Source organism: Hylaeus anthracinus, unplaced genomic scaffold (genome assembly GCF_026225885.1).
Source record: "Hylaeus anthracinus isolate JK02 unplaced genomic scaffold, UHH_iyHylAnth1.0_haploid 11997, whole genome shotgun sequence".
Lineage (NCBI taxonomy): Eukaryota > Metazoa > Arthropoda > Insecta > Hymenoptera > Colletidae > Hylaeus > Hylaeus anthracinus.
The window spans coordinates 3,797,867-3,821,612 of NW_026534344.1; the positions used below are offsets into that span (position 1 = coordinate 3,797,867).

A 23,746-nucleotide genomic window follows, 5' to 3' on the forward strand; every position below is an offset into this window, starting at 1 on the left:
GCACGGGGAATCCCTGAGCGCTGCACGCGAGCACCACGCTCGTGCCCCTGCGTCTCGCGTATTTACTAAGGCTGTTGTCGGTGGAGAAAATGGGCGACTTGAATCCAACAGGTTCTGGGAAAAATATTGCGCTGCCGGGAATCACGTTTCATTCGGGCCGACGCTGGAAAGCGGCGGTGCGAGGTAGCGAGAGAGAAATTAGAATTAATGGACAGGTGGCCGCGAAAGGCTACCGTAAGTCATTCGAAATCGACACACCGTACAGGATTGGGAAATTGTATCGATCACAGGTTTTGCGCGCGCCGAACGTGTCCAATGTACATGCGCGCGATTGAATGTCTCACCTCGAAAGTGGAACAGGGTAACCCTGCACCGGACACGTCAAACTCATCGCCTCGTTGAGTCTCGCGTCCACAAATTCGACTTTACGAATGGTCGGTAGTTTTGGCTTTACGCTAGAGGTAGGCTCTGGAGAACAACAGGAAAATCTATTAAGACGGATAAGCTGCTACTGACCGCGTGATGGGGACAGGGAACCCTTGAGCGGGGCAAGTCATCGACACCGCGCTGGAGGTTGGCGTCGGTCTCACCACTTTAATGTCCGCGTTCGTGAACTTTGGCTTCGCGCTGGACACCGGTTCTGACGAGCAAATTAATCACTTTCAGCTAACGATTCGATCCCCTGGACCTGGGACTGGGTAACCCTGCTCGAATGAAAGACTTCCGAAACCTCGTTTTATTTGTACACCTAATGCTTTACGCGATTCCTTCAACCATGCATCAACGCGCCGTAATATTTAACGGACCAAAATACAACTTTTCGAGTACCTGAAGGCTGGAACTGGAAACGCTTGCGCCGGACAGGACAAAGTCAAAGGCCAATCGCGCCGCACCATGAACGAGGTGTAGGTGCGCGAGTTTTCCGTCATGGGGAACTTCGGCTTGACGCTGGTCACGGGCTCTAAGGGAAGAAGACAACCGCGTGCGCGGAAGCGATACCATTTCAAGTATCCCTAACGCAGATTTATTCGAGAAACGAAACGGTGCTGTACCCACCAACGAAAGTATCGATCCACGAGAGGCCCAGAGCGACGAACCAAGCATTCCAAAAACGAATTACCTGAATGCTGGCACGGGAAATCCTTGAACGGGACACAGCAGGGTGGTAATGGTACCGAGCATCGCACGGGGATTCGTGGATTTCACGTCCATGGCGGTTAGTTTAGGTTTCGAGCTCGACACCGGTTCTGCGTCACACACGGGAAACGAATTTATCTTCGTCAAGGGGATTGTTGAGGGATGCAAACGGTCCCTGTACACCTTCTTCGCGAACTTACTTGAAGACTGGGACAGGATACGCCTGAGCGGGACACTGTAACGGGAGACCCTCAGCTTCCGGAACTTCGAACGTCCGGCTCTTGTCGATCGTCGAGAACTTTGGCTTCGCGAAGCCGACGGGCTCTAGAAATGAAAGTGGGCCAGAAGGAACGATCGCCTAAACTCGAACGATAAGGTGGACGAAAAGAGCGGCCAAAGTAATCGCAAACGTCGCGTTCGCTTTCATTTCCGAGAAGACGAGCCCCGTATAGAGTCACGGATTCCTTTCTGCCGACGTGCCTAATATACTGGGACAGGGTGAAGCTCCGCGAAGGGGAGAACAACCGAGACTCGAGTATTTTTCTCCGCGACGCAGAGCACCCGAGACGATGGATATATCGACCTACCTAAACGTGGCGACTGGGAACGCCTGAGCGGGACAAAGCAACGAAAACCCTGTGCCTTTCGTTACGCGTAATCCGACGTCGTTCACGGATGGAAACTGTGGCTTGGTACTGGAGGCTGGTTCTAAAAACAGAACGCGAGATGGTCCGAAGGTCGTGAGTAAGGAGGAAGCTAGACAGAATCTTTGAATATGCTGGAATAGGGACTCCCCTTTATCGCAAATGAACGCTTCTTGGTATGGTTCTAGGGAGTAACATGTTCCACTGCCTACCTATAAAAAGGAACCGGAAATCCTTGAGCGGGGCATAGAAGGGTGACGCTCTTTAACGAGGACGCGCTGAACCTTAGAAGATCGCTGAGTCCAGACAATTGGGGTCGCGCGCTGGATGCTGGCTCTGACGGAAAAGTTACGTGATTCGCGTGAGATGTCGAAGGTTAGAGGTGTGTTACCTGTGGGATGGAACGGGAAACCCTTGGGCAGGGCACAGCAACGTCATCGCACCACCGAGCGTCACTTTGAACGTCTGCGAGTCGGCCAACGACGGGAATTTCGGCCGAGCGCTTGAGACGGGTTCTACGGGAGACAGCAAGAAAGAGGTAACGAGAATTCTTTGATACCAAGCGACGCATCGATACGCGCGTAAAGTTTGACCGTTCGACTCTGTTATCAGGAATCCCGTGTTCTCTGTACCTGAAAGCTGGAACGGGGAAAGCCTGTGCCGGACACATCAGCGTGAGCGGAAGATCGCAGCGAACCGTGTATGTACGCGAGTTTTCCGTCATCGGGAATTTCGGTTTCGTGCTGGCCACTGGCTCTACGGAAGAGAGAAAACCGATGCAAACGCGATCATCGAATCTATTTGCTTCACCGAACGCCAGGACAGGGTGATCGAATCTGGTCCCGAGCAAATCAACGCCTGAAACTCCTCGTCCGTAACTGTTTCCAGTTATACGAGTACAAATAGAACTGCCGCGTGAATTCCCACCTATGCGAAGGAACCGGAAATCCTTGAGCAGGGCACAGCAAAGGCAGAGTTTCTCCTAGGCACGAGACGAATCCGCGAGAATTGTCCATCGTTGGAAACTTGGGCCGCACACTCCCCACAGGTTCTGCGACAAGTCCCAGGAGAAAGAAGCGCGTAAGAAACGGCAGTAACGCGTCAGCATTCCGTGTACGGAGGATTGGGGACAGGGAGCCCATTGGGGAGAACACGACGAATCGAAGGAATCGCGTTCTCGCGACGAAACGATCTTTTCTCGTGCTTATTATACCGAGGCTACGCGTGACGAACTTTTCGTTGAAATTCTCCACTGATCCACCGTCTCTGTCAGTGTTGGGAGCAGCAGTTATCCTACCAAGTCCTTTCATCTCGACGAAGCGAAGAGAAACAGACCGCAACGGCGTAGAAGCTGACGAGCTTCCAACTTTGGTTCCTTAACTGTAATCGCGGCTCGCGACTCGAAAGAGATCATCAACAGGCGCCCTACCTATAAGACGGAACCGGGAATCCTTGCGCAGGGCAGAAAAGCGGCAAACTTCCGGTCGTCCTCGTCGAGAGTCCAATCAAGTTGATCGTACCGGAGAGCTTGGGTCGCGCGCTCGACACGGGCTCTGCGAATCGTCGTCGAATGAAAAACTTTACCGCGTGACGATTCGGCAGCTTGCAGGCTTCGCCGAGCTTCGACTTACTTGTGCACGGGGACAGGGAACCCTTGAGCGGAACACGTTAACGTCACCGAGCCGTCTTTCATCGTGCGGAAACCACGGGTGTCGTCGATGGTCGGGAACTTTGGTCTCACGCTGCCCACCGGCTCTGAACGTTATCAAACAGCATTCACGCGACCGGAACAAGGCGCCCAATTGGACGAGGGATGGGGGACCCCTGAACGGACTCGAACGATCGCGAAATCAAAGTTAACCGTTACGGCACGTCGCTGACTTACATTTCCGATCGTCCTCTTAATTTGTCGCTCTCTGGCCCATTTTCCAAAGCATGAAAATCAAAATCTCGCTTAGCGATCTTTAATAAATTCTGACTCGAGATTGTACCTATGATATGGAACCGGAAATCCTTGCGCGGGACAGAGAAGGGGTAGCGTTCCATTCGCAACGACCGCCAAACCGTTTATGTTGCTCAAGGTGGGAAATTTCGGCCGAACGCTTCCCACGGGTTCTGCGACCAAACGTCCAAGAAAATTTTCGAAAAAACGAAACAAGACTCAGAGATCGTGTCGCGGTTAAACTTACTTGAACATCAAGACAGGGAACCCCTGAGCGGGGCAGCCGAGGGTGACCGAGCCATCCTGGACCGTTCGGAAACTTCTGGAGTCGTCGATGGTCGGGAATTTCGGCCTGACGCTGCCAACCGGCTCTGATTATGCAATCAAACGGGAAGATCGGTTTCCAGTCACCGCGACGCATACCAGCGATCTCTCGCGTTTTCTTTTCTATTCTTCAAACTGATTCTCTACCTGTTCGAGGGAACGGGGAACCCCTGTGCAGGACATAGCAAAGCCTGAGATCCGTCGACCGGCGTCCTAAATCCACGTATGTCGTCCGTCGAAGGAATCTTTGGACGGACGCTGCCCACGGGTTCTGAAGGATACACAAGCAAGGATTCGCGTGATATTCTGACCGCGCGAGGAACCGGGAACCCCTGAGGGAAACGAAACCGTTTCAGCTGCCACCTCTTTCAAAGTACTTGGAATAATTCCTGACGAAAATTCGAGGATCGCGTTATGGTACCGCGAGGAAATATCTTAAAACCCTTCCACCTTCCCCTGAACTGCTCTTGGTTGCCTACTCGGGCTGGGTTCCATTTCGTTCGATCGTGCGAAAGCTCATTCCGCGCATCGTGATCAGAGATATCGTACCTATTGACCGGTACCGGGTATCCTTGTGCAGGGCACAGAAGCGGTATACTGCCTTTCGATTCCGTCGAAAGTCCGTTTATGTTGTCCATGGAAGGAAACTTTGGCCGTACGCTTCCCACGGGTTCTGTTTCACAACGAAAAGACTGTTTGTCACTGTAGAGTCATCTGCGGCGCGTGGGCACCCTGCTCGGACCCCTCGTCGACGCTGTGATTCTCGTTACTGTATCTCTGGCCATCGTTATCCCATTCGCGCGATTCTATCGCGCGTCTTGCGAACGCGACTCGAGTCGATAGAATCGCCTTCGTTTCGATAGGACTGCTTGGTCTGCCGATCGCTATCGTACCCATCGTTGACCGATAGCTCGGACGGTAGAATAGTTCTGTACCCAACGAAGCTGTACGTCTCTCAGATTTGTCGCGATAGAGTAGTTCATAGAAGGCTGCCGAGATCTCGCGAAATGAGATATCGTTCGTCGAGAACGAACGATGGCGACGTTAAAGGCTGACAGCTGCATTGAGCATCACATCTATTCCACGCGCGCGGGTGTCTGAATCTGCGACGTTCGTGTGTGAAATATTACATGTGACGTTGAACTTACCACGCGAGAGCGAAGGACAGAGCCCGGAGATCGCGTGAGGGCGCCGCAAAGCGTCGGAAGAATGTTCATGTTTTTCTTTTTCATGTTTTGAAATTCTTTTTTTGCATCTTTTTGTTACATCTTTTTGATTCATCCGAAACCGATCATGCCAAGAGTCGAATTATCGGCGGGCGGTGGCGCGTGCCCGCAGGGGTACCCTGTCCCAGCATTCAGGTTTGCCAACGAGCTCGATCCTTTCGAACAAATTAACCCGTAATATTTTTCTTCTATTTTTTTTCGTCTGCTTCCTTTGCCTTTCAGCCCGAGCGAACGAGTCTTCTAATTATTGACGCGATCAAGCTCGTTGGTCCAAGTGATTGCACGTATGTCGACGTGACTACGTGTCCGAAGACGATTGATTTTTCACGATACGTTAACGGTGACACTAACTTGACAGCCAAATCGATTGGATAACGAACGATCGAATTATTACGCTTTCCGTTTCGCAGAAAATCAATTGCCTCGGTTAACAGTTTCGAACCCAGACAGATCTTTACGATTTACGAGACGCTGTAGACGATCAAAGGGTAATCGGTTGAACGTACGATAGAAATTTAATATTTCGTGTACCTAGCGTAACAATTTCGTTTAAAAAGACATTCGCGAACGAAGACAACACGGACGACGGAATCAAAGCTTAATTTTATTGCAAAAAAAGTGACTTCTGTCTCGACCGCGCACGATCCACGACGTCCAGGTTCGGAACTCCGAACCACGATTCTGATTTCTATTTGTAAAAAGCAATCGCGTAGTAGACAAGTCCGCGGCGGACGTTCGCGTTCGTTGTTCATCGTTTCGAAAAGTATCCCCGCGACGAGCAGGCGAACGAAACGAATCAGAATCGTGATTTCGATCGCGATGATTTGTGATCGATCTCTTGTCACTTACCGGTAATGACGAGACGTCCCTTGGTAGCAGACAGTCTAGTTTCTCCGGTGAGCCTATGCTTGGTGCGGCATTGATAGGTTTTGTATCCATCCTCGGGTCCAACGTCGCGAATGTGCAGTTCTCCGGAAGGCAGCACCAAGTATTTCCCGTCTGTTCAAAGCGGCCACAAGCCACAAAGGAAAGCACACAGATTAGTTGGCGCCGTTCCTGATCTCCAACGTGTAACTTTCTACCGCGGGATAATTGACTTTATCAAACGGAACGTTCCAATCGTATCGGTATTGGAACAGCTTAATGGAAGAGGACGACATTTTACGCTTCGCGTCGATAGCCTCCGGCAATCAGAAATATTCAATTATCCCGACGACCGCACGATACTCGTCCTCCGCGTCGGCACGTAACCGTGTGTCGACGAGTACAATGCATGCCGTCTTGATTAATACATTGGCCCGCATGCAGCTCTATTACCTTCTACTACCTTGGCCAGGTTCGTTGAACGTTGAATAGCGACGGACTCTGTATCTATCTCGCGCTTTCATCGTTCGACGAATCGTTTGGCAATACAGACCCGTTCGTCGAGCAACAGCCAAGGGAACACCGGGCTTGTATTGTTCGTTGAATGCCCGTGAAATGTAAGAAGCGACGCACGGTATTCCCTTTAATCCCTTTAATCCTTTTAACCCTTTTCGCGACGTTTAGTTTATAGATACCTTTAGAGATCGGATTAGTTATGAAATTACTAGTGCTAGACGAACGAGTCCGACACATGCGGTTAGCAACGACTACAAGCAACAACCATTTACTTGTTAGCAACCACACGGGGAAAGAAAAGTTTGAAAGAGTTTGGTGGAACTGTCGAAGAGTTACGGAAAGGAGGGAAGTCTGGGACAGCGCGAGCAGCGGCAGTCAACGTCGTACGAACAGTTCAAGAATAGTTCGACATCTACTTTTTTTATTTTTCGAAACGAGGGGCATCCGGGCTTTCGAACGGATTTCATCGCGCGTTAGACACATTTCCGTCATCGGTCGATCATCGAGAACGCGATCGAGATACGAGCGGAGGCCGATGGAACGAACACTCTCTGGAAAGACGACGCTATCCACTTCGCGAACATAACTCCACCCTTTTCGTTCATCGGGCTTCGATATCCTGCTCCATATTTTCTTCCTAGCAATTTCCTGCATCCCATTCCCCATCCGTCTTTCTTCATTTCCATAGCCCGTTTTCACCGACCCCGCGATCGTCACGAGCAGGGCGCTCAAACATTCACCGTCTAAAATTACGTGGACTAATGTCCCAAAAAGCAAACGTTCGACTCTCTGTCGAATCTTCGACGAAATATTTATCCGTAAAAGGCGAGGCAAATCAAGGTTCCTTTTACACCTTGCGCTACGGCGATCGTACCTGTTGCGTGTTTTCATTCGTAGAGGATATCGCTAATCGCTGGACATCCCGTTAACGTTTCGGAGAATATCCTCGAAACGCTTTCCAATCGCCAGCCGATTGGCGAGACCGCGAGTTTCGTCGTTTACGGGGGAAAGCGTCGCGACACGCTGTCGCCGGCGCGCAAAGTGTAAAACAAAAAACAAGAGCGAAACGTTCTGAATTTTCCGAATGAAAACGTGCACGTGTGCGTGTACCGTAATCGGTGTTAGGATATATTTCAGTGGTCTCGTCTTCGATCCAAGAGTCAACCTCGACGAATTCGGCGACGAAGCTCGGTATGTGACACTTGATAATTGCGGCGTTCCCCCGGAGGACGTGTTCGTCCATCACGTTCACTGCATACCGCTGCCCGACAACTGCAACCAGACACCGGTTTCCGGTTTTACCATAAGCCGCACAACTACACACAGCCTCGTATCCGTGCCGCGATCGTTTATTGCCAACGAGCTCGCATTCGAAAATTCGTGCCGATCCTACGAGCTATATTTTCTTTTCGTCTTGCGTTTACTACGAATGCACGAAATGTTGGAATCTAAAATGTGCACGAACAAGTCCTTCTATCGTGATCGTAAACTCACGGATCCTGGTGCGCACGAATTCAAGAATGAACGCCCTCGCGACGGCAAAACGAACGCACAGGCTCTCTGTTTCGCGGCGCAAAAGTAGAAACGATTCGCGCAACTCAATCTCTACCCGTGCTCCATGCTGATCGATGTACCGTATGATTGTCCATCGGCCAAGTAACTACCACCATTCGAATCGATCCATCCCACAACGTCCACGTGGTCGGCGACGAACGAGGGTACTTGACACTTGAAAATCGCCGCGTTGCCGCGAATCGCGAATTGATCGTAAACCTGAACTTCAAAGTATTGGGCGACCACTGCAATAAAAGCGAACAGAGAAAGGATAAAAAAAAAAAGGATATACAAGGACAGCTTGTCGACGGATTTGCAGCGCGGGCCTTTGATACGGCCGATTAAAATTTCAATGAACCGTGCGCGTCTGCGAACGGGAGTACAGCGCCAGCGACGCTCTCTTTGCGCCGATGGAAATTAGGCTAGCCAGCGGACATCAATTTCCTCGTCGGTTTGATTAGTCCGGTTTAATCTAATCCGAAATCACGAACGAGGCCAACCATCAGCCCCAATTCTCCCGCCCCGTTCGACTTTTCTTCGCTGCTCGACGATTGAACGACAAATATGCGACGGAAAATATTTCCACCTCCGGCTTCGTGGTCTCTAATCGCGAACGAAACGGCACCGTGCTGCGACGGAATGTGAAATCGGTTCGTTTACGACGACCACGGAAACTGTCCAATTAATTCAATTCGATCGGACACTTGGATTTCCCCGCAACCTGTCCGCGAATTATATTCCAGAACGCCTACCGCGCGATGCCTTCGAACGGTGGTCAACCGAACGAAACTGGATCGTCCTGTTCGCGGAGAACGTTAATTCGTTCGCGTACCCGATTAATTCCCGACTTAACCTGATCCGTGGATCGCGGCGAGGAACGAGGCCACTGCCAGCCGCACGCTCTGCCTCCGTTCTTGTTTACATCAACGGACGGAAAGGGCGAAAACTTCACGTAAATGAACCAAATTTCGCCTCCCACTCTATCAGGCTACTTCTCCTTCCCCGTGTTTGCGCATCCTGTGCACCCCGAGGACCGACGCCGACGACGCGATCGTCGCGTCGCTTCGTCGCGCACGTCAAAGCGCGCGCAGCGAGCCGGCTGCTAGCGCGAGGGATGAGCACGCTGGCGAATTCAATTTATTAATTCCATTAAAAACGACGACAGAACTCGTTTGGCGGAGTTTAACGCGGGCAGCAAATCGAGTTCGCCGCGTTATGGGAACTGTTCTCGGTGAAGCCGCGGGACAGAATTCGAATCGAATGACGAGGCAATCAACGCGAGCATTCGTCGATTTACCTCGGAAACGTACAGGTAACGGTCTGATTTGATTTTCGAGCAAAATCTTTATTACTTTCGCCAAAAGTGTTTCTGAAAGCTACTTCGAGGGCCCCTGACAAGTGACGAATCCGTCTACAGGCTCCGTTAACAATGAAAGGGTCACAGTCGTGCTCATCGCGATCTCGCTAAATATCCTTCACCCTCACCCCCCCCCCCGCCCCCGGCGCTTTAATCGAGACGAGAGGAGTACCCTTTTCTTCTTGGCTGTTCGCGGAGTACATGGACCCGTCCTCGACAGCCAACCACTCGATCACGTCTACGAAATCCGCCACAAAGCTGGGTACGAGGCACTTCAAGGTTGCCGTGTTGCCGCGCAAGACGAACTCGTCGATGACCCTCGTCTCGTAAAACTGCTGGACCACTGCAACGCGCATTTTCCCAGAAGGCACCGGTGACACGAAACATTCGGGAAGAAAATGCGACAAGGGGTGTCGCGTGACGCGTCCAATTCCGTTCGATCCCCCGAGAGTTCGTTCGTCCGGGGGAAAGGAAATAGAGAAATGAAAGAGGGGGAGCAGAAAACGGAAGAACATTGTTTCGGAAGCTCGCAGAGCGAGAGATCACAGCCTCCGCCTACCGTAGTCGTTCCCGGTTGTGTAAACCGTTCCGTCGTCGGCTACCCATTGATCCACCTGAACGAACTCGGACACGAAACTCGGTATTTTGCATTTCATGATCGCGCTGTTCGCCCGTATCACGTACTCGTTCTCGGCCTCGGTCACGTAGAACTGCGAAACGACTGCCCGCGCGGGCACGCCAGGACACACATGTTAAACGATTAGGTGCACAGACTGTGTGGATCAACGCAGAAGCGCTACACAAACACGCACACACACAAACGTTCGGGATTAGTCGGATGGCGTTAATTCACAGAACTCGAGCGACACGCCTCAGGGTGCCACGACCGCTTGCTCCACCTTCCCGTACCGTGGCGCGAAGCGTGACGTTTGAAAGGAAATTTCTAAACGTTCGTTGCTTTTGCGATCGTTCCGTTTCGCATTAGCTCGAAACGCATCCCCCCGATGGAACGGTGTTCGCGAGAGGCTCGTTGGAACAGATTAATCGCAAAGCTCAGCAAAGTTCCCATAGACTTTGCGTGTCGCCGGCGGACAAGCGAATTTACCGTAAGGCGTGTCTAACCCCGATTAACTTGAACCCTTAGTACCCTGCCCGACAGCAGGATCCTCCGGAAGATAGACTTCTCCGTCCTCCCTTATCCACGCCTCGACCGTAACGAACTCGGCGATGTAACTCGGGATGCTGCATTTCAAGATCGCGCTGTTGCCCCTGATCACGTACTCCGTGAGAATCTCCGGTTGATACGGCTGCGTGACGACTGCACGGAAAACAGGTCGCTGGCTAATTGCTAGATCGAGTCGACCCGATCTCCTCGAGAACTCTATCGAACGCGGGTCTATTCGGTCGAAGCCGTAACGGGTCGTCGATACGTGTCGTTGGCTTTTGAGAAAATCGATTTGTATCGTATAAACCGTAGTAACGCTAATAGAAACATTCGAATCGAACCATTCCGAAAGCCTCTGAATCACGGTTTGCGATTCCGCGCGAACCACGAATAGTCAATTGGGGCGAACGGTCCGCGTTCGACTCCGTCGAGCAACAGTCGGCCAAGTACAGCGGACGCGTCGGCATCGGAATCTAATTCGTTTATTTTCTTAAGAGAGCCATATAATCCCGGCGTGAGAGCCACGGCGTTGATGGTTCGTTAACCCTCGCGTTGCCGCCGCCGTGCAACTGCCGCCAGACTGGACCGCGCCGGAAACGAATAGTTACCACGTGCCACTTTGAACTTTTACCAAGTTTGCCGGGGAACGGGGTTAACCGGCAGAAAAAAAACCTGAGGGGACAGGCCGAGGGATTCGGGATTCGGAGCTGAGGGAACATCGGGACCAATGGAAAAACGAGTCGAAAACGAAGTAGGACAGAAGAAAGGGCAGGGACGAAGAATGCCGTAGAAGTACCGTAGTCGTTGGATGGCTTGAAGGTCGAACCGTCGCTTCCCACCCAGGAGTCTACCGACACGAATTCCGCTACGAAGCTGGGTATGGTACACTTCAAGATGGCTGCATTTCCGCGAATCACGTATTCCGACACGACCTCCGCTTCGTAGTATTGAGTCACGACTAGAGGGAACACGTGTGCACAATGAACGTCGTGTAATTTGTCAACGCTGTCGCGACCTTCTTGGAAGCGATAGCATCAAAAAATTCCGGATGCGCGTGTCGCGTACATTGCGAAAATATTAAAAGCGAACGTTTGAATCACGTAAGGAAGGATTAACGACTGTTCGATTTAATAAATGACCAACTAAAACTCTGGTTGGTTGTCAATGGAGCATGTGTGTTTTAAGTGGAGGAGCAGCGCCGACGAAACTCTTTCGAAAGGGCGCGGCTTGCACCCGGAAGCCTCGAACGGAATCACCGAGAAGTGTTACGTAATTAGCGTCTGGTACGGTTCGATGAATCGGTCTGTCTATTTCGGATGCGAAAACATTTCCTTTGCGCGCAACCCTCCGCAGTCGAAACGAATCTCGCGAATCATATCATCATACGACGTTGACTAACGCATACGACGATTCGCTGCCTGCTCTCGTCGTCCTCTAAAACCACCCTCCGGCTCCCTACCGTTCTTCTCGTCTGGGTTAAAAGAGTTTCCCTGGTCGTCCTGCCAGCCGATCACTTGAACGAACTCCGCAACGAAGCTGGGTATGCTGCACTTCAGAATGGCCGCGTTGCCGCGTATTACGTACTCGTTGTTGACTTCCGATTGATAATACTGATGCACCACTACAATGGTACGTCACACGTTGATAATAGAATCTAAAACGCTCCAAGCGACGCGCGACGCATCGCGCGATCCCGAGTCGTGCACGATAATTTTATGGGACAAAAGGCGAGCCAGCCTTGCAATTTACTTTTAATCTTGAACGTGTAAATAACGTCGTTTCCATTTCAATTCTAGGACAACGTTTTACTCTCGTGGTCAATGATTTTCCAGATATATCGAAAATGAATTCGATGAAAATAACCGACATGCCATGTGATTCTACCGACGCGACATGTTTATAATTGGATCGACAAGTCATTCGCGTCCACGAGATGAAATTCCGTCGATGATCGATAAAATCGTCGATTCCATCGTTTCCTGAAACCCTGTGCCCGTTGTGACGCGATTTTTATGAACCACAGTTGAGACGCACGACGTTGACGACAGCTTCTTCGGTGACGTATCGTCGTCTCCCTCCGAGCAGATCGATTCGCGTGGTAGCATCTTACGCCGCAGTCGCGCGCTTAGACGAGCTTACATCCAGGTGGAGAACACGTCGACACGCCGAGAAACGATCGGTGCACTTTGACTTCTCCGTGTGCGTGTCCGTGTGCACGTACGTTTTCACGCATGTGCGAACACACTTAAACGAGAGACACACACACACACAAGGGAGAGCAAGAGAATGAGAGAGGAAGAGAGGAAGAGAACGTCTGACGTCGACGTCGACGTCGATGTCGACGATGTGCTCCAATTATTTGAGCACTACGCTCCCCGGTAAAAGCACCGTGCTGGGAACAACCTTAACGAGGCGAGCGACGATATTCTCGTCTGCTCGTATACACAGTGGGTCAAAAAGTATCGTCATACCCTCTATAACGAAGTTATTCGTATACGTGCTGGCAAATACTTGTTTTGAATTCGATTAAATAGAGAACATCATTTCAGCGTGTAAATTTATTTGAAAAAGAGAGGCTAGCCAACACTTTGTCGGGTCACTGTACGTACGCGCAACGATGATACGAGCAGAGAGTAACCGACCCGAGCTTTCGGTCCATTGTTCTACTTTATATGGATTCGCGGCTCGCATCGGCATGACAATTGCTTCGATGCGACCAGACTCGGACCGAGTTCTATTGGCGAGCGTCGTGCACGCGATCGAAAGCTACCCGTCTGCGAGCACGCGAGCGATCTGCTCGCGAGAAAGACGATGGATCGTTTAAGCCGAATGGTAATCGTACGATCGAATCGTTTCGGGAAGTACCGTAATCGTCTCCAGGTACGAATTCCTCTCCTTGATCGGTATGCCAGGACAGAACCTTGACGAAATCGGCGACGAACGACGGAACAACGCACTTCAAAATGGCACTGTTTCCACGTATCGCGTACTCCTTGTTCACGTCTGTGTCGTAGTATTGCGCCACCACTGCGATATATCGTCGTATGAAATGTGTGCTCGAGAACGGCATTTCGCGCGGAAACGGTGCCCACCAGTCTCTCGTTAAGCGTTTCGTTGGAAATATTTTCTACCGAAGCTTTTTTCGAGCAGCTACGCGCCGCGTTGCTTTAATTGCGCGCGGAAATTAGGTCAGCATTGTTGCTGGTTGCACCAATTAAAACTTTCGATCGCGAATGTCACCGTGTCGCTAATACCGTCGACGTAATCGACGAGCAAAATCGCTGAACGACGAGAACCTATCGGACACAATTATCCATTCGACGTTTCTTACATCTGGAACAATTAGCACAGACCGAAGAACGGAAAATATTTTCGCAAACAACGGCGGCGGCAGCGATTACGCGTTACTGAGTTTCGGTTCTAATTACGTCTCGAAATTCGAGGAGACTGTGATAATTGCTACCGATATACTCTGAACTCGGCGAGTTCACGTACCGATCCAAATCCTACAACTTGGCTCGTTGGTTCGATTTTCGAAACTGCTGGAAATAAGACTTGTTAAATTCACCGTGCCTGGCCTGTGGTTCAACGTCTTACCACTGACGCGCTTTAATTCTAATTTCAAACATTTTTATTTTCAATTATGGATCACGCGTGGATCGTCAATTGTCTTAATTCTGTTTAATTGTAAGTAATTATGTCTACTCGTTATAATTCGTTCAAATGATAATAGTCGACGTTGTTGTGGTTCGACAGTGGCAAGGCGTTCGATCTTCAGACATCGTGAAACTATAACGACGTGTCGTTCTCGCCTTATTATCTTATTCGGAAAGTGACAGCTGGCCAGGCAACGGTGAGAGCGTTCCGTGTATTTTGGAATTCAAGGTAAGAGGATAACACTTACCGGCTCTCACGTTAACGTCTCGGCTGTGAACCGAACCTGCCGGGGAACGCGCTAAACAGCTGTAAACCTGAGCATGAACCTCTTGACGATAATCCTCGGCGCGGAAAGGCGGGAAGACCAAGTTTCCGTTCGGCAAGACCTGCACGCACAAATTTTTTCGTCGCTTAAGAGCGTTCTAATTCGTGGTTAATCAAGCGACAATTAATTCGGCCTTCTTGGTCGAACGTGTGACGTAAGGTCGTTGCATCGGTAAACCGGCGTTTCGTGGGAGTCAAAACGTTCGATAGTGGGAAGCGCGTTAATAACGGTATTAATCGTTTAAAAGTCGATTGTTATCCGATCGCTATCGGAATGTAGGTATACGTCGGAGTCAATGTCGCAAGAGCCGATCGAAGCTCGATGCACGGAAGCGACGAGTAGGTGTGCTGTACCGAGATTGTTATATACGGGAGTCGTAACAAGAAACTTAGCGTATTTACACGACAGCAATAGCCTCAGCTGTAGTTCTAATTTACTCTGTAATCAATTCGGCACGTAGCAGTGGTTAACTGCAATTATAAAAGTTAAATGCTTTGCCGGGGCATGCATAAAGCTGATTACGTGGTCGTCACCGTGATGGATGTTTTCCGACAAGGAAAGAAACAGAATCTGGTTCAAAGCCAAACGTCTCGACCAAGATTCGACTCCCTAAATTCGGTGTTCCGAAACAACAGATGTCTTGGGTAGTTTGCCGAGACAAAAGTATACCTGTCGGAGTCCAGGAACGTCCCCTACGGCACTTCCGTCAGCGCGAACCCAGATGATATCCGGTTGGGGATTTCCTCTAGCCTGGCATTCGACGACAGCTCCGGTTCCGTTTGAAAAATCGACTCGGTTTGGCGGTTCCTTGACAAACACAGGTCCCATGGATTCATCCTCGGCGTAAGCCACTGCGGACAAGGAAAGAAACGTTACTACGGACGAAGTAATATTATGTTAATTATTAAATTTTTTAGCATCGAGTAGCGTCGATCGACTCGAAGCCACCGAACGGCGCAGACATCGGTGCGGTCGGCTACTCTCGCGTCAATCGCAGGCAGGCAAAGGTAGTCCGAGAGATTTAATTAGTCGAAACTGTCACCGTCGACGGTGACGGAACTTTTGTTGCGTGTCTTTCGGTTTCGCTTATCATTCGTCTCGACCAGGATACGCGACACCCACGTTCAATTGGCGCGTCGCCAATTGCAGCAAACAACAGGTTGTCGGTCTGCTATTGAATAATATGCTATCAACGTCACGTGACCATAAGGGAGACAGCAATGCGTGATTCCTTTTCCGTCGGGAACGTCCATACTCCTTGGCGAAATCATCGCCGCCGATGCGTCCGATCGTACAATCATCGGTCCCGAGGATCGTCGTCGTTGCGTGTCAACGAGCGCGGATTCTCTCGGGTAGACGGAAGTCCCTCGAGGAGCGATTTATTCTTAGATACAGTTTCAGTCCCGCGTTTACGCGTGTTTACGATTATACAAGAGCTCTCTGTGCCACTTTCTTCCCGCGTAACCGCCTACCGACTTAACCACGACGGGAACGGATAAACGCACCGCGCCATAAAATCGAGTCACGAGAAGAGAACCGGTTAGCGGACCGAACGGCGGCTAACGCGAGCGACAGGAGGCGCGCAGGTACGAGGAACAGGTGTTCGCAAGTTTCGTCTCATCGGAACTCACGTCGCGCGCGAGTTTCCCTCGATGATGGTCCCGATGTTAAATCGATTTATGCATATCAATTTATTCGCAACGTTTATAAAAGGATCGTTTATTATCCACCCTCGCACGCCGATACTTTCTCGTCTTTTCAATCTTAACTCGTTACACTCGCACGAGAGACGGGTAAACTTAATTACCGTTCCTCCGATCCGATCCATGCGCGTGATGAAATCGAGCGGGGAGTTAAAGGACGGTGTGTAACCGGATTCCAGGAATTCGGTTTCCATTGCAGCACCGTTCGTATCAGGAGCTCAACGAACACCTTGTTCGCGAACACCGGCGCTCTAGCATTCTAGCAAACGTTCGGGGGAAGAAGAGGAGGTTCATTGATCGGTGACCCGAGAATCATCCAGGGTGAGAGCATTTTTCGTAAAGTTTCATCGTTACGCGCTCACGATCAAAGACGAGATTCTTCGCGGTCGATAACCGGCCTGCGATCTATATATAGGAAAGCTTTGAAACGTCCGGACACGCTGCATCGAATATATTTCCAGCAAACATACGCGCACGTACGCGGCTATAATATACTGGTATCCTATATCCACGCTACGCGGGGTTACGCGTCTGACTCACGTTTACGCGCGTCGGGGCCGGAAAGATCGTGACGACCATAATAATTAGGACTTCTGAAAACGTCGAAGCCCGTGCTGGCGTCACGAAACCGACCGTGCTCGATATCGTACAGTGATTTCGACGACGTAAGAATGCGTTGACATGTATCGCCATGGAGAACGTATAGGATCGAATTATAGGTTTTCGTATTTCGAATCTACGGATAGATCTGCGGGAAACTAATCCAATCGAACTCTGTTACGATGTCGCAACATATTTAAGCACACGGGCTACGCAAGCGGCCGGTTGCAAAGGTCCGTAACTCGTACGGATGTGGGCGCCGTGTGTAAAAGTTAGGGTACATACGAGATACGGATGTGGGCGTCGAGGGATTAAAAAGGACGACGGCGACGAAAATATTCCCAACCGAAAGCACACGGAAACTGGACCCACGACTGGTATCGAAAATAAACGCGTTTTCGATCGATTTCCTCGATTTAAGCGCGGCTAATTTTAAAAACGTCCAAAGATTCTCTTCTATTGCAACGATCAAAATTTGCTGCGCTATGGAGTGCACGGTCCACTGGTTGTTCCGTCGCGCTTCTTTTTCTTGCGATTCCAAGCCACCCTACGCTTCGCTGAATCATCGACGCAAAATCAAAGGATTCACCTGGCGGCACAGTGCTCCGACAAAATACGATTCTCTTTCAAGCACGAGCGTCCGTTCGGGGAACAGCAGCTGTTCCTTTCCCTCGGTCTCTCCTGGCCCCTCCACCTTTCTTGGTCTTTTCTTCGACAGCTGCACTCCGTGCTCCGTTTCTACCTACGCCTCGTGGACCTTTCACGAAGCGATGGATTGGAAACGGAGTCGGGCTTCGAGATTGGATCGACAACGCGATAGCGATTTTCTATCGCGTTCCCTTGTTCGGTTCCTGCCCATCCGAAGGAAAAAATTCCTGGTCGAAACGGAGCAACGAGGGTGGCAGTTGCGCGAAGCACACACCGGCGATTAATTCGCTGTGTGTGGCTGTGACATCAATATTTCTAGAGATTTAATCATCGATGCTGGTTTTTTATGCGCGCTGCATTCGTTACGCTTCTTTTCTCGACGATTTCGAAACATCCTGTCGAGATGAGTGCGCAGTACCCGATGCTATTACGGTTACAATTTGCAATCGGAGCACGATTATGTGGTCTGTATTTAAACACTTCCCTAATATGTCTCTGCGATGAATTCGTAGTCTTGTTTACAAGATTTCCTTGTGCATATAATAATAACAATAATAATCCAATCGCCAGGATCTGGCTAAATGTTTCTACGTCGCGTCGTTTGTATATCTGCGGCGACGAAGCGGTTACAGAAATCATAGCAATTACGTGATTCGTTGAAACGGTCTATCGATCGAACGTGTCATCCGGAAGATTGTTAAACGAAAGAGGAGTTACCGCGAGGAGTCAGCTGCTGACCTCGCAGCTTGTAACACGTCATACGATCTCAATGCACAATCGACTCGATGGGCTAGGTATAACGCAACACGGACGGGGTCGTTCGAGCGAACAAAATGCGATTTTGTTTTTGAGTCGTTACTCACCGTTTGTCAATGCCAAGACAGCCAGTAGAAACATCGTTGCGACTTTCGTTGGTATCTGATACCCTCCTCCTGGAGGATCGCGCCACATCCTGATCCTGTCTTCCTTGATCGCACTGATTCTCACCTGATTTCACATAAAAACACAAAACTGAACGACGAGCTCGCACTGCGTTGCGCGCAGAGGGACACGCGACAGCCACGCCGATTCTTTCCGTCATACCTCGCGAAGAAACGAAACGCGCGACGCTTCCAAAATCGTTGGATTCTTAATACGAAGATTTCGAAACTGAGAAAGACAAATATTAAACTCGAAAGAATTAGCGCGAGTTTTATCGCTCGCGCCCAACGAATATATTCGAAACGAACGACCTTTGCGTGGTTCAAGGCCGACCGGTTGTTCATCCAGAGCGGCTGGCTCGTTGCGCGAAGACTACGCCGAATATTTCCAAAGCTCGAGGCGAAAATCGTCATGCATGACTACGCGACCGGTGCAAGCTGTTGACCGGAAACGGCATACGTCATCGGTCGTACTTGATAGTTCCCTCTGTTTCTACATTCTCATACGACCAATACCGCTACCGTCGCGAGCATCGAACATCGTCCATCTAATTTCTCTTTGCGTGACAAAAAGCGACAACGCAACGAAAACAAAACGGAACGAACTAAAAATCCTGCTGTGATTCAGAGAAGGGCGGAACGTTTCACCAAATGGATAAGATAAACAGCGTCGATAAAAATAATCAGCGAAAATGGAAGTATATTTCAGGTTGAGCGAATAAGCGTAATAAAATTATGCCCATCTCTGCTACGATTCAACGGAAATCTTTGGGACGCGTGGTCCGTGGGCGGAAAATAGAATCCTCGTGCGTTAGCGTGTCAAGCAGGCTAAAAAATGAAGACGAAGAAAACGGGAGATAAATGAAACGTTTTTCGAGATGAATCATCGCGCGTACTTTGTTCGCTCGTCTGCAACCTGAATCATAGGATGGTACTTGGGATAGATAAACAACCCCTTTAGCAAATCGCAGATTTCACGAAAATTGATTCGGAGTCGAATGTACGTAATAGAGAAGAAGTCGCGAAAACTGAAAGTGGCCAAACACCTCTGGCGTTCGGTCGATTCGCGATGATCTGCGGCTCGGAAACACGTTGCCGGTCGTTTTTCAAACGCACCGACGGAACACTGTGCACGTGCTGAATCGTTGATGGCACGGTAAGAGAAAGACAGCGAATGCGAAAGAGGAACGGACGCTGAAGTGGAGAAAGGAGAGGAGAGAAGCAGAAGCAAGGAGTAGCGCGGCTCGTCACGGAGCTGCTCCCTCTCGGTGGGTTTATTGATCGCAGGGTGCGGAGCAGACCAATCTACCCCTCGTGCAGCGTACGCCATGCTTGCTGGTATTTGCCCGAGCCAGTCCGCTCGTTCGCCGGCCAGCCCGATTCACCGCTCCTCGGTCAGGCCTTCGACTAAATCCGGAAAACCCGCCCCCGACCCCATAAAATGCCGCATGGCCTGGCTACTTTGACCAGAAATACCACGGATAGTCTCACCCGTATGTTTCTCGACCACGCAACGCGCAATTCCAGACGCAGATTTTACGACAGACGCGACGTCGTTCGATTAATTAACGCTGATGCCAGTACCACGATGGATCTGGGACATCCCGTGTTCGCTCATTCCCCCCGCGGAAGGTCACCACCCTTGCATGCAACGTGAACTCTGCATCGTTTATCTCCCAATGACTACCCGTCTTAACGGAAAGAACGAAGCTTTTCTTCGCGTCGAACCGAGAAGAAAGTATCCCCATTTGCTCGCAATTGAAGAGTCTGCACCCGGCTCTGCCCGATAAATCATCTCGGAGTTCTATTGAATAATTCAGCTCGGGAACAACGCGATGCATCGGTATTCACGGTTCTTTGTACTTCTCCTGATTGAAAAATCGACTTGTCAATCGAAAACGACTCGGAACGAATTTCGGAGCATTTGGAACCAACGATCCATGGTCAGCGGGCTTGTCGCTGCTCGGAAAAATTTAAGGAACGCCAGATCTCGGCGAGGCTTTCGATCGCGGGAAAACGATCGACGATCACCCGCGACGATCACACTCGGTATTCACAGGAGCACATGTAACGCACGTACACACCCACGAAAGATTTTTTTCTAAATCGCGTATTTTTTTCGGCGAGTTATCACGGCGCTCGATAAGCATTCGATTACTTTCCGAGCGTGACTCACGCGTGCTCGACGGCGACGTTTTAACCCGGTCTACGTACCGACGACACGTCGATTGTAATCGCAGAGAGACACGCTGATCGCACACCACTTGGTGAACAGAACGAACACTCTAGGTCCGCAGACGACCGAAGAGTGCAGCGAGGAGCGTCGTTTTGGAGCGGCTGCTCCACGGGATCTCGAGGTCGTCGGTGGGGGGTCGTCGTCGTGGTCGTGGTACGCTCTTGCGTCGCGACGTGGTGGGGCATCGGTTGGTCGACCTTTGTCGCACGCGACGGAAACGGTCGTAGTCTTATACTTTTGCACAATCTCAGACTTGGACGCATCTCTGTTTAGTTAACAAATGACAAACAAACAAATTTACCATTAATTTAACATAATATATTCTATACAGGGTGTCTCAAAAGTCGGGGAGGAGCCGGAAATGGGGGGTAGCTGAGACGATTCTGAACAACAATTTCCTTTGCAGAAATGTCGGATGGGGCTTCGTTAAGGAGATATTAAGAGAAAACCCCGACCAATCAGAGCGCGCGTAGACCGTTCGAGCGGCCGCGGTAGCGAAGGCAACGCGCTGGCGGCCGCGCTTGTACGCGAACAAGTGACTCGACGTGCATCGAAGGACATTGACGCTGCCGCTTAGCGCGTAGCCTTCGCTACCACGGCCGCTCCAACGGTCTACGCGCGCTCTGATTGGTCAGGGTTTTCGCTTAATATCTCCTTAACGAAGCTCCATCCGACATTTTTGCAAAGGAAATTGTTGTTCAGAATCGTCTCAGCTACCCCCCATTTCCGACTCCTCCCCGACTTTTGGGACACCCTGTATACTCTACAATACTCAGCTCTGCGTCATTTCCCGCAATTCCAATCAGATGTCGATCGTTTAACCGCGGTTGCTTTATCAATGTGCGAGTAGCGCGCTTAACTCGAAGAATACTTTGTAAGTATTTAAATTTTCGAGTAATTGGACATTCCTCTTGATAATTGACTTGGTATTGTTGAAACGTTAGTATTGTTCCGTTAATAAATCATTTCGTTGTCGGAGATATCCATTTTTTAAAGATGTTTCTCGGAAGGTATAATCAGAGTTCACGATATAATATTTCAACTGACGACGTGGGAAGTCGCTTGGTCGGATTCTAATTACTAATTAGCGATTGTTTGTGGGCGCGTCTCTAATTTCCCTTTTTGTTCGTCTACATTTTCTCGATCAATGTTTTTGTCGTTGTCTTTAGAATGCTAAAGAAAAAAGTTTTGCCATACTTTTATGTCAGGAAATTGCGTCTACTGCAAATACAACTATCGAGGTCAAGAACGGAAAAAAGTTTTATTTAAACTTGGTTCTTCAGCTTTCGCTGAAAAAATGTAGCACACTGAAGTATATATTTTAAGGTCGAAGATCGCAGTTCTTTTTCCTAATGACGTAGTCCATTGTTATGAACGACACGTCATCGAAACATCATTGCTTTATTGATAAGTTTATCAAGCCACGTAAATGGGTGCATCTAAAAAGGTCATCGCTCACTAAGCTGCTCAGTGAGCGGAGTTTTAATGATAGTGGCGCCATCGGTGAGAAATCGCCCAAATTTGTAGTAAAGTTAGTTCGTATTCTTGACGCTAGATGGCGACTGCATTGAAAGTAAAAATAACGCCATCTATCAGTGGAAATAGAAACTATTCGAGGACAAACTTGAGCGTTTTCCCGATAGAGGCGCTGATCAAACTCCGAAGTTAGTTCGGCCTCTCCAACACTAGATGGCGACGACAATGATGGTTTGTAGAGCCATCTTACAGAAGCAGTGGGAACTATTTTGACTACAAACTTGGGCGTTTTCCCACCGATGGCGCCACTGAAACCGTGGTAAGGTAGATCTCATTCTTGTCACAACGTGGTCGATCTAAAAGTGCTGTCAAGATGGTAGAAAAAGAACAAACGCGGAAAGATATAAAGGAATTGGGGAAGAATGACAAATACTCGATTTTGCTCCCGACGTACAACGAGGTCGAGAATTTACCTATAATTATTTGGCTTATCGTTAAGTACATGGACGCGAGGTAATTACAATGACAACATAACCTCGATTATGAACGAATCCGTAAATCCTGTACGGTGAAATTAAAGAATTAAAAATACGAAGTCTGTAAAATTGATCAGTCAAGCGACAATGTACAACATTCTAGCGAACTTGATTATGAGATAATCGTGATAGACGATGGTTCTCCAGATGGAACATTGGATATGGCTAAACAGCTGCAGAGTCTCTATGGACCGGACAAAATATTGTTGAGGCCAAGAGAAAAGAAACTTGGGTTGGGGACAGCATATATGCATGGGATCAAACATGCCACAGGAAATTTCATTGTTATTATGGATGCTGATCTGTCTCATCATGTATATAATTCACTTTAAAAATAATTGTCGGTTTATGTTGTTGAAACTTATGCTTCCTCATCCATTTCAGCCTAAATTCATACCCAAAATGATAGAACAGCAAAGGTACTTGGATTTAGACATTGTCAGTGGTACAAGATATGCCCAAGGTGGAGGAGTTTATGGTTGGGACTTCAAGAGGAAATTGGTTAGCAGAGGAGCAAATTTCTTGACACAAATTTTGTTAAGACCTGGGGCCTCAGATCTTACAGGAAGTTTCAGATTATATAAAAGAGATGTACTGGAGAAATTGATACAATCCTGTGTGTCAAAAGGATATGTTTTTCAGATGGAAATGATTGTTAGGGCAAGGCAATATAAATATACCATTGGAGAAGTACCAATCACCTTTGTGGATCGCGTTTATGGGGTATCAAAATTGGGAGGGTCTGAAATCTTTCAATTTGCAAAAGGTCTCCTGTATCTTTTTGCCACTACATAGACTTCCATGAAATTCCAAAATTTTTTACTTGTACTATATAAGACTACATGCAAATCAACATTTGTATAAATAAAAATTATACTTCGATAAACGTTTATTTTATTTTAAAACAAGTTGGAAA

General features: G+C 49.3%; 2 protein-coding genes across 11 annotated transcripts in view; one reads left to right on the forward strand and one right to left on the reverse strand.

Moving 5' to 3' along the window:
* Positions 1–20,951, reverse strand: part of LOC128889746 (cell adhesion molecule Dscam2) — a 55,691-nt gene extending 34,740 nt beyond the window's left edge. For 3 of the 10 annotated variants that reach the window (XM_054147675.1, XM_054147680.1, XM_054147678.1), the window contains exons 1-6: positions 20,797–20,951; positions 18,526–18,649; positions 15,381–15,562; positions 14,634–14,772; positions 11,526–11,687; positions 6,123–6,272 (exon numbers count right to left, since the gene is read on the reverse strand). In XM_054147675.1, the coding sequence (XP_054003650.1) occupies positions 6,123–6,272; positions 11,526–11,687; positions 14,634–14,772; positions 15,381–15,562; positions 18,526–18,613 (721 nt within the window). In that variant the 5' untranslated portion in view covers positions 18,614–18,649; positions 20,797–20,951. Of the gene's footprint in view, positions 1–344; positions 407–6,122; positions 6,273–8,287; positions 8,453–9,736; positions 9,908–10,123; positions 10,286–10,711; positions 10,883–11,525; positions 11,688–13,594; positions 13,757–14,633; positions 14,773–15,380; positions 15,563–18,525; positions 18,650–20,796 lie in introns of those variants that run through there. The other 7 variants (XM_054147677.1, XM_054147679.1, XM_054147671.1 and 4 more) reach the window with 6 other exon arrangements.
* A 1,673-nt stretch (positions 20,952–22,624) lies between these two features.
* On the forward strand, positions 22,625–23,715 carry LOC128889340 (dolichol-phosphate mannosyltransferase subunit 1). Its single transcript, XM_054146888.1, has 3 exons — positions 22,625–22,807; positions 22,934–23,144; positions 23,215–23,715. The coding sequence occupies exons 1-3, from the start codon at positions 22,668–22,670 to the stop codon at positions 23,623–23,625; spliced, it is 762 nt and encodes a 253-aa protein (XP_054002863.1). The 5' UTR covers positions 22,625–22,667; the 3' UTR covers positions 23,626–23,715.
* The last annotated feature ends 31 nt before the right edge of the window (positions 23,716–23,746 follow it).

What these genes read in the sequence shown, in the direction of transcription:
- LOC128889340 (XM_054146888.1), top strand. Translation starts at nt 22,668, where the DNA reads ATGGTAGAAAAAGAACAAACGCGGAAAGATATAAAGGAATTGGGGAAG. An exon ending in GTTAAGTACATGGACGCGAG is followed by an intron (nt 22,808 to 22,933) that starts GTAATTACAATG and finishes ACAACATTCTAG; the next exon opens with CGAACTTGATTATGAGATAA. An exon ending in ATGCTGATCTGTCTCATCAT is followed by an intron (nt 23,145 to 23,214) that starts GTATATAATTCA and finishes CATCCATTTCAG; the next exon opens with CCTAAATTCATACCCAAAAT.